The 15415-nt window shown below is 36.8% G+C and overlaps 1 protein-coding gene across 1 annotated transcript; it reads right to left on the bottom strand.

Moving 5' to 3' along the window:
* Window positions 1-6641: 6641 nt before the first annotated feature.
* Window positions 6642-10842, bottom strand: smug1 (single-strand-selective monofunctional uracil-DNA glycosylase 1). The gene is made up of 3 exons (XM_017450836.3): window positions 10778-10842; window positions 7748-8054; window positions 6642-7382 (listed from the first exon to the last, which is right to left on the bottom strand). The coding sequence occupies exons 1-3, from the start codon at window positions 10801-10803 to the stop codon at window positions 6855-6857; spliced, it is 861 nt and encodes a 286-aa protein (XP_017306325.3). The 5' UTR covers window positions 10804-10842; the 3' UTR covers window positions 6642-6854.
* Window positions 10843-15415: the final 4573 nt, after the last annotated feature.

The following is a 15415-nucleotide window of genomic DNA, read 5'->3' as shown; positions in this document are numbered from 1 at the left end:
CCCCACCACTAACCCAGCCATGCCTGGGCCCAATACCAACCCAGTCACTCCAGTCCCCAACACCAATCCAGTAACGCCAGGCCCCAACACCAACCCAGCCATGCCTGGGCCCAACACCAACCCAGACACTCCAGGCCCCAACGCCAACTCAGTCACGCCAGCCCCCAATATAACCCAGCCATGCAAGGCCCCAACACCAACCCAGCCATGCCAGGGCCCAACACCAACCCAGCCATGCCAGGGCCCAACACCAACTCAGTCATTCCAGGCCCCAACATAACCGAGTCACTTTAGGCCCCAACACCAACCCAGCCATCCCAGGGCCCAACACCAACCTAGCCATGCCAGGCCCCAACACCAACCAGGCCACACAAGGCTCCAACTCCAGACCATCCCTTCCTCCGACGAGCTCAGACCCAGACCTACCCAACTCCTATGCTAGCATCAGCTAAGCCTTTTCCAGCAGTGTCATTGCTGACACAAGTAAACTAACTCCAGAGGACATCTGGCCCTATCCAAAAGCTGGTCCCCGAAAAAAAAAACTTGCATTAGATGAAGAGGAGTTCACTTCTAATACTAGTTAGCAACCTAAATTTACACTCTGCTATCATCCAGGGGAAAAATTAAACGTTCACAAAGTTGCTAACAAACTAGCAGGTGTATTGTAGTTAGCATTTAATGTGTAATACTGTTTCTGATTCTTCTCTAATTTTGATCTATCTAGTTCTTTTTTTTAATTTTTTTTTTTTGCTTGCATGCTAAAAGATCACATTAGGCTATACTTGAATAATGATCACTTTCAGAGCATTTCAAGAGCATTATGCACACATTTACATGACTTAAAAGAGCCAAAGGTCACCTAAATAAAGACCGATTATAAATTCAGTGGCTATTTAGAACATTTCTGTCCACATACATCTCTAATTACACACTCGCCCAATGAAACTCTGTTCAGATGAATCGCTTTTGCTTCAGTGACCTGCATGGCTGAGTGCTGATTTATTAATTTTCTAAAAATCCAAGGTGATGTGTGTGTGTGTTATCCTAGTTATTGGCCTTATTTGTCTACAGTCTTAAATATCTGCAAATTGATCAAAACAATTAAAGCGCAATCACTTTCTCCACACCAGAATCAGACTCAGATTGGGGGGTGTGGCCTAAAATCTGAATTCAGAAATTGTTTGTTTCAGCATCTATTTTTCTTTGAGGTGTAAAACGATTTATATCAAACGCAAACACTACAGCATTAAATTTTGCATGTCCTTGGTCCACAGTATCCAAGACTAAGTTAAATTTGTTCAGCCAATCACAAACCTGATCATGTGATTCATCACAGCCAACATTTCTTGTGACATAGATTGAGTTTAACCTAAAATTTCTGGTTTTAATAAGACAATACAACACTTTTTCTAACATATGAATAAATAGCCAATATTAGCTAATATAAGGCTAATATTAGCTACATGATTAGCTTAGCTGATATTAACATTACCTGTTCAGTGATCTGATCTTCAGTCAATAGACAAGTTTGCTATCAAACTAGCTAACATTAGGTCAACTATCGATTGACCCCTGCTAACGCTAGTCAGCTAGCTAAAATAAGAGGTCATTTTAGGATATATTTGTACACGCTGTGATCTTTTGCTTCTAACACTAATGACATTAATATCAAACTAGTAAACATTAGGCAAACTATTGTAGTGATAGTATGCAATAAAGTTTGTGATTGTGTGAGCAAATTTAACGTACATGCTCCAGAGATACTCATCAATTGGAAACTGTGTATCAGAAGTAAATATAGGTAAGTAAACATTCTGCTACACACACTGTACTGATTATATTAGTGAATAATTACACAAACATGTTTGTAATATAATATGATATAATTGTTGTGTTAGCTGAAATTAACACTCTGGATGTCTGACCTGGTTGTAATTAGCTTGGAGTAATTATGGAGAACGACATGGGGTTTCTGTGATGCTAATGACTCGCACGATGTAGCGCAATGAAGACGGAGGTGACGGTGATCAACACTGAGAAAATAAATAAAGCACTAATAAAAGCACAAGGGGACGAGGACGGAGAAAGTAGAGAGGGATGATGGTTCAGGACGATTCCTCCGGAGGATGGAGTCGTCCCTTAGGACATAGCAGCGTCAATTCATCTGCATTCAATTGTATGATGAATAGTTTTTTTGTGTCTATTATTATTATTATTATTATTATTATTATTATTATTATACATCTGTGTGTTTAATCCCTGTAAATTTTCCCTGCTATTTTGAGTGACCAGCGATTAAGTGATGGATTACATCTTTTCTGTAAATAAATAAATAAATAAATAAATAACGCATCAGAGGAAAATTTATCGAACATACAGCACTTTTGATAAGAAAACACTTAAGGAAATTACACACACATCCTCAAGCTAATTCATCTTCTATCTAACAAGGCAGGAACATTTATTATGTTTAAAGCACAAAGCAATCCATTATCCATCTCGGCTACTCGGATGATTTATTTTCCTTCTTGTCTCCTTTTAAAAACCCCGTTTAAAAGCCAGGGCTATATTTATCTAGAATAACTTTATTATACTGTACAATCTATTTCAAATATAATACAAATGTAACATTTTAAACACTAAAAACACCAAAATATAGTTCATATACCAGAAACAGAACAGGTTTTCAATCTTATTTCCTGAATATATTAATGAGCTGTTATTGAAAAACACTGACAGGAAGCAAAAGCTGATCAGTTTCCTGTAACTGCACGTCATACAGCACTTTACTCCTCCTTGTCACGTTTCAAAGATAGGTGCAGAAACAATTGCAGATTTTCGATGTTTTATTATATAAACCAACCAAAACACAAAGGATACTTAGACTGATGCAAAACACTGTGGCACAGACTACACATAAACTAACAAAACCAAAACACGGTGGTCTAAGTCAACATAAGACAGAGAAGCAGTGCAAACAATGGCTATATATAAGTGTGCTCTAACAGAAACGTGATTCAGGTGCAGATGGTCATGAGACATATTGTAGTACAGTGCAGTGGCTGATGGGAACTGAAGTCCAGAGTTTTATTTGTTAGAGAAGATAGCATACTTTTTATCCATTTATAGTTACATTTAATATTCTGTGAAGTGAGTTAGTTCCTGTTGTCACTTACATTGTAGCAGCTATAAACACTCATTCCCTCACGATCCCTCTCTCTTTATTCTCTCTCTTTATTCTCTCTCTTCATTCTCTCTCTTTATTCCCTCTCTTTATTCTCTCTCTTTATTCTCTTTAAGAACAGTAAAGAAGTGTAAACTCCTATGTGCTGAAGATATGGGAAAACTTAAAGTTACAGCTTCACTTCTGACTGTTACACAGTGCTGACACTGGAGACTCCTTCCATAAACATTACATAAACAAATTTCTTCTTAAAGATCAACAAATACACACGTGGAGCGTCATCTGTACATGTCCCTGTGAATGAGCTGTTGCTATAGAAATGATAACGTATCAGAACGAGTGCATTAATATAAACCTGCACTACTGCCAGAGCTGCCGTTATAGAGAACTAATCAACACCTTCTGATCCAATCACAATCCAGAACTCAGCAGCGTTAATAAATGCAATAAAATTTTCATTTAAAGTAATAAATTATTTTTCGGATTAAACGACTGGATGGTTTGATTTGAATTTTGCCTGCTTGAATTTTTTCACTTCTCTGCAGTAATGAGGAATAATGATTCTTCTCTCTCTTCTCTTCATCCCTCTATCCATCTCTCTCACTCTCTGAATTACTCCACTTCTTTCATAACTTTTGTATCTTTCTTTCTTTCACATCTTTTCTTTCACCCTTCCACAATGTTTTTCTTCCCTTATTTAGTTTCTTTCTTTTGCCTGCTTATGTTACATCTTTCTTTCTTTCTGTTCATCTGTTTTTTCAGTCTTTTACATCTTTTTCTTACGATCTCATATTTTTCCACATCTTTGATTGTGTTGTCGTAATGTTACCTCTTTTCTGTCTCTCTCTCATTCTCTCATCCTTCACCTTTTCTTTACTTTTCACCATATCTCATCCATTTTCTCATTCTATCCTGACCATCTCCATCTCTTTTCTCCTTTGACTTCTTGTCTCCTTTTACCAGTTCCTATTTGTGTCTCAGCCATTTCTCCATCTCTTCCCTGTGCCTTTTTTCAATCTCACTCCTTCTCTCATTGTCTTTTTGTCTCTCATTTCATCATTTCACCATCACCTTCTCTCTGTGGCACTCTCTCTCTCTCTCCATCAACCACATTTCTCCCTGTTTCTTCCTTTCACAATCTCATCCCTTTCTATGTCTCCATCCTTCTCCCAGTTCCCTCATTCTCTCTCTCTCTCTCTCTCTCTCTCTCTCTCTCTCTCTCTCTCTCTCTCTGTGTGTCTGTCTTTCTCATTTTTTTCATCTCCACCCATCTCAATTCATCACGCTTTTCTCTAATTCAGCTTTAATAACCCAGAGCCTTCATTTATCACAGTATTGAACAGCATCAGGTCATCCGGAGGTCACCGTCTCAAACGCGCAGGCGCACACACACATACACACAGAGTGCACATACACATATACACACACACACAACACACACACAAACACACACAGAGTGCACATACACACATACACACACACAGAGTGCACATATACACATACACACACAGAGTGCACATACACACATACACACACACACAAACACACACAGAGTGCACATATACACATACACACACACAAAGACACACAGAGTGCACATACACACATATACACACACACACACACACAGAATGCACATATACACACACACACACACACACACACACACACAGAGTGCACATATACACATACACACAAACAGAGTGCACATACACACACAACAGACACACAGGCACACAGAGTGCACATACATAAAGCATGAAAGAGGACAGTTCACGAATTAAGAGACTAATAATGATCACTTTAAGGCCGATTTAGACCAACCTGAATTACATCAACACACACCCAGAGACATACACACACACAGACACACAGACACAGACACACACACACACACACATAGTCTCTGTGTGTGTGTGTGTGTGCGTGTGTGTCCACAGCAGACGACGTCTCCCACTGGCAGTCTGTGTGGTGTGTCAGGTTAATTGTCTCTCCTGTAGAGTTCAGTGCTGTGTTCAATTTCATCGCCTACACTATTCATATTACAATAAAATAAAATAAAATACTTATTTACTGTTAGAACATCACAGTGACCAGAGCATCATTTCTGAAATTGAGAATTATATAAAAATATCTATTTTATTATATATAGATTGAAATATAAACAGTACGGTTAATTTCTAAGCTACTCAGTTGATCGTTTTATTTCACTTTGTTTCTGTTAAAATGTCAAGATGATTTTTTTTTGAAACAATAAAAATACAAATATAAAATTAAATAGAAAAAAATAGAAATAGAATTGTTAGAGAAAATGAACCGACCACAAAGTTCTGATATTGTGAAATGTTTTATTTCTCATTTCATTTGTAATGTTGTCCCATGCTCTGAGTGGAAGACACAGTAAATATACAGAGCGAGGTGATTTTCAGACATTTCTGTATTCAGTGTTTGAGAGATGATCCACATAAAAACCGAAAAAATGTTAAAATGAATCTGATCATAACCACATGAACTCGGATAAATAATAAAATGTTTCTATTATTATAACGAATGTGTGATGAGTCGCGACACATGGAAATATAATACAGAGAAACTCCGCCCACTTCCTATATAAAATATTTAGCAAGCAAATGTAAAAACTATAAAAAGCTCCACAGTTGCAGTGTTTATTATTTATTTATTTATTTATTATTATACACTCGAGTGAAACAAATAATAATGACATATTTACATTATAGCGATGAGGAGTTCCGTCTTTCTCTCCATCCATCTGTTATGTCTCTCTTTCTTTTCGTCTGTTTTCTTTCTTTACAACTTTCTGTTGTCATTTTTTATTTCCAAATTACTCTCTGTCTTTCTTTCTATTGTGTATTTTGTGTTGTGTATTTATTTCTGTTTCATCTTTCTTCATTTCCTTTTCACCCATTATGTCTTTCTTTTTTACTTTCTTTTTTTTACTTTCTGTTGTAACTCTTCTTTCGTCCATTCTTTCTGTATATCCGTGTTCTGATTTTTCTTTAATTATTTGCTTCTTCTTTCATTCTTTCCTTCTATTACCCATTTCTGTCTGTTATGTCTTTCTTTTTAGGTTGTAATTTTTTATTTTTTATTTCTTTCTTTCCATCTTTATTGGATTTTTCTTCCTTCCTTCCTGTCTGTCTTCAGTGAGTATAATATTATTTGTAAACTGCAGTGAAGGATTTACTTTTTGTGGCTTATTAAAGGAGCAATCCAGCCAAAAATAAAATGCATGCGATGTTCCTCTTTACTTCGAGTGAAGTCTCTCAGTCGAGACATGTTCGGTGTGTGATGTTTCTTTTGTTTTGTTTCTCCAGTTTAGCATCATGTACTAACATATATATATATATATATATATATATATATATATATATATATATATATATATATATATATATATATATATATATATATATATATATATATATATATACACATGAAAGCACACCAGTGAGTCTGACACTGAGGCTAAACTGGAGGCTATACACTTCCATTACTTGTTAACTCCAATAACCCAGAATCGTGAAGCGAGCTTCAGACACCGAACACGTCTCATCTGATCTAGTATACTGGAGGTAAAGGATGCTCTGAGTGTAGTGTACTTTATATAAAACAATATAAATACAAATAAAAACATCCTGTAAGTATTCAGTCACTTTGTGAGTAAATCCAAGACCCCTATCTGCTTTAATTTGGTTCGAGCCACAGAAGCCCAGCCCTTATTGGCCAGCGGGTTCCTGGGTGAGGGATGCATGATTCCCTCCACCTTCACTTCCAATCCGGCTTCGGCGAGGCTACGTCGGGCTCGCTGCTCCGCCACCTTGCCCACTCCGATCACGATGGAAACGCCTAAGGCACGTACCACTTGGCACAGCGCAGCATCGCAGTGGATCAGCAGGGCGTCACGGTCCACAGCGGGCATCTCGGGGGGCGTCACGTTCCTCCCCGACTCTCTCATGAACATCAGAGGGCACAGGTTATGGACGAAACAGTGACTGAAAAAGTGTTCGGGTTCTCTGCAGAGCTCCTGGAAGAAACGCCAGAACCGCGCGCCGCTCACTTCACTCTGAGTGCAGAGGAAGCCTCTGATTGGACGTTTCGGATGCTCGTTGGGAGGATGACCCACCTCGCCAGAGATCTTCAGCCAATCACGCACAGCATTTACCTCACCGAAGGGAACCTGACAAGGAGAATTACAGGGAAAGCAGAAGAGTAAGCTCTTCTGTCCTGAAAATGTAAAGTTAGAGCTGTACTGTTACAACACACTAACACTGGAGACTCCTTCCATTAATGTTAATTAAATGTCTCCTTACAGAAAACATCACTGTATCAATGATCGCACCTGTTTTTGTCTTGTTTTCATTTTAAAATCTGTTTTCTGTTTTATACATGCTGACTCCTTAACAAAGGAAAATAAAGATTTAAATATAAATGGAAACAACATCATTAAAAATCTAAACATTATCATTATTATAAATAAGTGCATGAAAGTATTATTAACATATAACTCATTACTATCTTTAAGAGATAAAGAGATTGTCATACGCCGGTCTGCGCCATGCCGAACGGTCCCGGGTTCATCCCCAGGAACAGGACACTCTGTCCGCTGTGACAGTATTTCTCAGCGTAGAGACGATGTGTGTCCCATGCATACTCCAGCGGGTTGTACACATAACGCACAGGATCTCTAAAGGTCAAAGTTCGCAGACGGGCGCTGAGTTCTAGCTCAGCCTGGAGAAAACGAGCTGCCGTCGGGGAACAATTCGGGAAAAATGCGTCTGGGTTTGAGATGATTTGCTCCCCCTGCTGCTCCTCCTCCTGAGCTGGGTCTCCTTTATCCAACTTGCAGGTGCTAATAAACAAACAGATTTAATCTAATCAATTATTTATTAAATAGACATTATAGATATAGTCTTAATTACAAACAATTAATTTTTTATTTAAGCTAGAAAGACCACAACCATTAACATTAATCATTAACACCGACACTAATCTTTAATTTAACTGTTATATTTTTTATATATTTTAACAGTCTCAAGTTTATTTGTTTGTTTTTTGGAAATAAAACAGTTCATTGTCTATATACTCCTTTTTAAAATCACTTGTTCTACGGTAACCACCAGGCGCCTGTTTTTGATAAGATGTAGAGACTAGAAAAGTTTACAATAAAAAAGTTTACAGGAGAAAAGTTTACAGTAAAAAAGTTTACAGGAGAAAAGTTTACAGTAAAAAGGATTACAGCAAAAAAAGTTTACAGGAGAAAAGGATTACAGCAAAGAAAGTTTAGAATAGAAAAGTTTACAGGACAAAAGGAATAAAACAAAAAATGTTTACTGGAGAAAAGTTTGCTTTTTTGCTCCTATTTTAGGAAAAAGATGTAAAGTTACAGTAAAAGAAAGTGCTCAAGTGTTCACCTTTCTAGTGTCTACAGCTCAACTGAAACAGATGTGTGAACAGATGTGTGAGCTTTTTTCCCCCAGGCGCCTGCTGGTTACCATAAAACAGAAGCAGAATGGGCTTGAGTGACACCAGAAAAACAGTGTTCTGCATTACTCTGAAAAAGTGCTATTTTAACCTATTTTGAGCCAATGTTTTTCAGTGGCAATTCTAATAAAGATATTTAATTGATGTTAACTATATACTTGTCTAATGTTAGCTAAGTGGAACACACACACACACACACACACACACACACACACACACACACACACACACACACGCACACACACAGATGCTATTTCATGTTCAAAACATTCTCCATTTACTGTAACAGAAAACGAGTCCTCATCTTTCCAGCAAGAAAATCAAGACATGAGATCAGTAATGTGATCAGAGAGGAAGGGGGCGGGGCTTCTAGCAACGTCAGCTAATATCAGGGAGTTCAAAACACCTATGCAACTGTCAATCATTCCAGATAAAAAATGCCGATTGGTTCATTTGCTGTTTTTATTAATGGGAAAAAGACTTTACATATGTTTGAGTAAAAACTCACAGCAGAGTATATGATGTGAAAATACGGGGTTTCCACGCGAAACACTTGGACGGGACTTACGATACGACAAACAGATACAAGTGGATCCTTTTCTATGATAGTATGATGCGCTATAAAACAGTTTTGCTAAGAAACATCAAATTAATAGCTGCATTGCATTTAAAAGAATATGTAGGGGAAAACTAGTTTTTTTAAATATACTTTTATTTAATGTCTGAAATTATTCATTACTGATGACTAAAATGAAAAAGAAATGATGTAAAGATTCAATAGATATATGTATTATCAAGCTATTTGAACAAATCAGCAATTTTTATAATCCCTCTCTTTTTTATTTATTAACATTTTGCAGATTCTGCAAATCGTATATAAGCTTATGACCTTGACTGTATCATGTGATCTAGCTATAATTGTAAACAAAAAAATATATGATGATTGGTGTAAATTGGAACAGGATGATTGGTGTAATTTGTTATTATTTTGTCTTCTGGGAATCATGTTCTAAAGGGCAGAACTAAATGAAAAAAATTATATGTATCTTTAAACAAAATGATAAGAATTTAACAATTTAAATGATAAAAGTTTATACCCCCTTGGCTCTTAATGTACTGTATTGCCTTCTTGTGCATCAGTGAATGTTTTCACCTGATGTAATAGTTGGAAAGGGGGTCAAATATGCAGAAGATGCTGGAAAAGTTAAGAATGTGCAGGACCTGGAGGATTTTTCTGAAGAACAGTGGGCGGTTTAACTGCTCAGGACAAACAATGGACTCATGAACAATTCTCACAAAACATAAAAACGGTCGTTGATCATCCAGGTAACGACACACAGCACTAATAATCGAGTGTGTGTAAACTTTTGAACAGGTTAATTTATGTAAATTCAGTTATTATTGTGTCTTGTGGATTATATGTAAACACCTGTTATGTGAAATAGCTTATTCAGGACAATTTGTATGATTCCTCTTTTATTATTACATTTTGCAGATTCAGCTGTATATTTTGAAAAGTGTACCGTGACAGAATTGATCACAATATAGATATTATTTCATCATATCACCCAGCTCTAACAGCTTTACTGGATTATAAACGCTTCGTTGAGCCTTTTCGTGAAAATTGTTCTCCACAACCATTTATATTTCTGGTGCATAAAATTACAGGAAAGTAATATATTTAATATAATACTGAGTGCTGTCATGGTGTGACTCCCTACTTCCTGTTTAAGTGAACTACAAAGGGTGCACTCTATCTAGTGCACTATAAATATCGACTATAGCGTTTGGGATTCAACCCCAAACTGACATAACTGGCAAAAATAACAATAATGATATTTAAAATCCTCACTACATTATATTCCAAGAAATGTTTTACCTCCTAATTTCCTTAAAAATCGCTGAGCGTTTCCACTGTCGTAAATAACAAAAGAGCTGCAGTGTTTCCTGCCTAATCGCGTTTATTAGACCCATAATCAAAACTAGTGAAATAAAATGGAAAAGCAAATTTCATGCGCTTTTTGTCGATTTATATATTTGCCTCTTTTAATAAACGGATATACAAAAAAAAATGTTTTTGTTTTTTTTTACCTCGGAAGATCATTGTGTCCTAGCATTCTCCAGTAGCTTTCCGGCAACAAAGGGACTTTGGAGCCGTGGTGCATTCTGGGTAGTGTAGTTTCTTGGGGGGGTTTTCCTTTCAAACGAAGGTTTTACCTCATAAAACACGTATTTCAACTCGATTTTTAACTCGACTAATTTGATTACTGGTTCATCTGGAGAGAAAAGTGTGAGGAATTTCAGACCACTAGTCAGAATTAGAAGCTCTTTATTTGAGTAACATCAGTGACTAGCACAGTTAACACATATCACTATATAATATCACTATATAAATAAGATTCTATAGTCTATAAAAGTTATATCTCCATCCCATCACATCCTTCTATACGTAAACAGCATGAAATTTATTAATGAACTGTATTAGCGACAAAACACTATTCCCTAATACAGAAAGTCTTCCTGAACATATTATTTCAAAACTTTGAAAAACTTCTCCAAAGGTCCCCCTGTGATCCCTGATATCATCTAACACTAGCTAACATACCTAGTTTAAAAACAAACAAACAAACAAACAAAAAAACATACTTAGTTGTTTAGCTAACTGCTAATAAACTCACATTAGTCTGACACACAGACTATTCTCATTGATTTAATTGAAACTCAGCCACAGAACTTGGTGTTAAGCCTCAAATCTCTAAGATACTAAACTAAATAAACTATTTAATCCATGAGTCATATAGCAGCTTGTCGGTTGGTTGCAAAGGAAATTATTCAAGGAAGTTTCTCACTTTTGATTTGATACTTTGATTAGGTCATTTGATTTGATTTTTTTTTTTTTACTATTAACACAAGAATGTGGTTACATTAGTTTTGCCATGTCCCTGCTTAAAAAACAATCGAAACCATCACAAAAATTCAAATGGTTTATAATACAAATATGAAACCATCAGTTAACCATTATCAAATATCAAAGGTGTTCTATTGGTCCTTAATGGTATCCACTAGACATAACATGCCACCAATAGAATGCAACAAATTACCAGTAGAGACACACAGAATTTTCAGTTTCCAAGAAAATCAATACAATTCCTATTATAACCATTAAAACCATTACAAATTCTATGAGGGTTTCTATTGTTTTTCCTATCGTTTTTTTTGTTGTTGTTTTTTACGTAGCTTGTAGTGTAGCTTTATCTTGCTGCATTTAAAGAAACTGTCTAACCACTAAGTATATTTCTTCATCATGTTTATTTAACCACCTTTATTTTGATCTTTGTGCTATTCCCAGCAGAAATCCTGGTCTTAATTTACGGTTGCACATCATCTAATTTTAGCTAAATTCTTTCCATATAGTATCCTGTTTATTCAGGAGGAGTTTAAACATTTAAACATGATGTTTATTCAAGTGTTTATTAAAATATCAGTTCACCGAACACACCTTTACATTGATTTGGCATAGGAGATGTGTTTGGTATGTGACGTTACAAATATGGATGATGTTAACAACAGCGTCAGTGTTCAGTGCTACCTAATGTTAGCATGCTAACCTAGCCAACAATGTTTGATAACTTCTTTTTTTTTTTTTTGCTTTGATGTACAGATAATTAACAATTGAGCCAAGAAGAAACGCAGCAGACGAAACTCTCTACCGCCGTCATCAGCAGCCATGTTTGTTCTGTCTGTTCTTTGCTACAAGCCCCGCCCCTTCTGTTCTGTGGTGTATGATGGGACCATAAAGAAGCTGTGTTGGGGATTATTGAGTGAGTCTAATTAAATAAAAATAGCAGTTTTGGCATAAACCCACCTCCGCCTTGTCTTTTATTTGACCTTGACGACGCTCACACACGTGACCTCTTTGTCTCCTGCTTTCTCGACCTTTAGCACAGCTTTGACTCTTTCCTTTTACCCCCAGCACAAAACCCCACACTTTACTTGACCTCAGGCTTCTTTCAGCTTCACAGTGAAGATCAACAGCTTGCTTTCACTAGCAAAAAATTGTGAAAGATGCAGCAGAAACAAAGATATTGTTATAATTTAATCTTTAGATAAATACATTGTGTTTTAGCAGGTTGTTTAAAGGTGTGTACTTTTGAGAACTGAACGTCGACTAAGTAAAGTAGCTTAGCATTTCCTAAAGTGCTCGCAAAAGAAATGATGGAATGACAGACGGAAGAAATGAAAAAAACAGATGATGACAGAATGAAAGAAAGATTTTTTAAAAGAAGGGTGAGTGAAAAGGATAAAGAGAAATTGAGAGAAAAGCAAAGGGGGGGAAAGACATGAAAATGTTTCAGAATAAAGCACTATTCTGACGGGACTAGTTTTCCAGGGGGGGCCTTAGAGAAATTTATGATTCACAGACGTATTTTATGATTTTAATCCCGTCCGAATCTGCCAAGTCTGTGTTTTTCTCACACAACCTGTGTAAAAAAAATTCCAGACCTACTGTTTTTCAGCTAACCCAGTGATCCTCTGAGAAATCGAATCCCGTCTGAATGCGAATGTCTTTTCACAATGCTTTCCCTTGTGTGTTTTGGCCAACATGAACTACCATAGAAGCTCTTACTAACATATGCATTTTCTGCTTGCTGCTTCCAATTCGGCATGGATGTAGATGTTTTTGTTACTCGGCGAAGTAATAAAAAATAAAATCAACAAGAAGAGCCAAATCACGTAAACTGTTAAGACTGGCCGCTGTAATATCAGTGTCATATGACCATACTCGATGCCTGCATCCAGAGCATGTGATCTTCTGCAACGCCCAGATGTTCAAAACAAACACTCCCACCTCTGTAATAAACTCAGAGCTGTTAGTCGAGTCCGAATCAATACATGGAATCACAGATGTGATAAGACAAAAAACGCAGCTTGTCATGTTACCGGGAAACCATAAAAAAGTGTAAATTCGTCTGTCCTGAAGATATTGGAAAACTTAAAGTTACAGCTTTACGTGTGACTGTTACACAGCGCTGACACTAGAGACTCCTTCCATTCGTGTTCAATTAATTACAGAAAACTTAATTATATCAAAGATTACACACTTTTTTTAAAATAAATTTATGCTGAGCATCCTCTGTACGAGTCCCTGTGAATGAGCTGTTACCATAGAAATGATATAATATTAGAACGAGTGCTTTAATATAAACCTGTAATGTGTAGCTGCACTACTGTCAGAGCTGCTGTCATAGAAAATTAATCAACACCAATTATTCACTGTTATTTGTTGTCATGTTGGACGTATTGTGCACCTGTATGGCACTGTGTGTGTGTGTGTGTGTGTGTGTGTGTGTGTGTGTGTGTGTGTGTGTGTGTGTGTGTCCACATTCCTGCCCTTTTAGTCTGGGGAGAATATAGTGAGTGAGACAGAGAGAGAGACAGAAAGAATAAAAGAGGGAAGTGAGATATTTGCTGCAGTGCCACATTCAACACGAGCCCCGTCTCTCTGCGCTGTCTGCTTCTGTTGTCATGGCAACAACAGATTTAAAAAATGGTGTCTAGCTCAAACGCACGAACACGTCTCTATGCCTGACCTCCATCTGAACCTGCCTGAGGTCAAAGGTCATGGCTCTACAGTGACACTGAGCGATGAGAGGAGAAAATGAGATAGCAAGAGAGAGAGAGAGACAGACAGAGAGAGAGAGAGAGAGAGAGAGAGAGAGAGAGAGACAGAAAGACAGAGAATACCACATGAAGATGGAGAAGGGAGGAGGGTGAAGGTGAAATGAAACAAGGGAAATTATGGGATCTGGTGATATATTAGTATGATGGTGTACCGTGATCATGGAATCTACAAACTAAAAATGAACAGAGCAGAAATACTGGTTTCTGATTGGCTGACAGGTCTTTAGTCTCAGATGCCATTAACGCAGCTCAAGGTTCCTGATATCATGTAACCATTACAACAAGCATAAATAAAATTTCATTAACTATCACTTCGCTAAATGACAATAAGCAATCTGAAGAGTGTGTATTTAATTTAATGTGACAAGAACAATGTGAGACGTAACCATTGCAACAATCCTATAAGGTCTACTTATTGAAGTGGGGTGGGGTTTAGAAATGAAGTGAAATAAAATAAAACTGAGTTGCTATTTTCACATTATTCTGATCTGAAGATGTGAAACACATAAAGCCTCTCCTAGTCAAAATGCGTGGTGTAAATAACAAGGCTAAGACACGGCAAAGCTAACACTGTAAATAGCAAAGCTAAGAGACAACAAAGTTAACATTACCAAAATGCTTTTGTTACAAAAACTTTGCCTCTTAAAAAATTAAATAAAAACTGGGTTGATAATCACAATTGACCAGTGAAAGATGTCCGTTGTGAATAAGGCAGTATATCTGGCTAGCAATGTCCTCCTGTGCTAACTTTAGCTAGCTAGCAAAACCCTCTCGTATTAATTATAGCCACTAGCTTTAATCTTCTGTGGTACATTTAAATAAGCAAAAAACTCGTGATAATTAACTAGCTAGCAAACCCCTTCTTTATATATTTATAATTAGCAATAACTTCCTATGGTAACTTTAGCTAGCTAGCAATGACCTGTGATAGCTTTAACTAGCTAACATTAACATTTCATTAGCAATAACATGAGGTAACTTAACTTTTGCTAACTATCAATGACCTCCTGTGGTCGCTTTAGCCAGCTAGAAGTAGCATTCTTTAGC

Source organism: Ictalurus punctatus, chromosome 21 (assembly GCF_001660625.3).
Source record: "Ictalurus punctatus breed USDA103 chromosome 21, Coco_2.0, whole genome shotgun sequence".
Classification (NCBI taxonomy): domain Eukaryota; kingdom Metazoa; phylum Chordata; class Actinopteri; order Siluriformes; family Ictaluridae; genus Ictalurus; species Ictalurus punctatus.
This window is presented reverse-complemented; position numbering and strand designations above follow the sequence as displayed.

Bases quoted from the DNA above. Each gene is read 5' to 3' on its own strand.
- smug1 (XM_017450836.3), bottom strand. From the start codon at position 10,803: ATGCTAGGACACAATGATCTTCCGAG. The intron at 8,055-10,777 runs GTAAAAAAAAAC...TTTGTTTATTAG, and splicing joins GGACACAATGATCTTCCGAG to CACCTGCAAGTTGGATAAAG. The intron at 7,383-7,747 runs GTATGACAATCT...TCTCCTTGTCAG, and splicing joins TCGGCATGGCGCAGACCGGC to GTTCCCTTCGGTGAGGTAAA.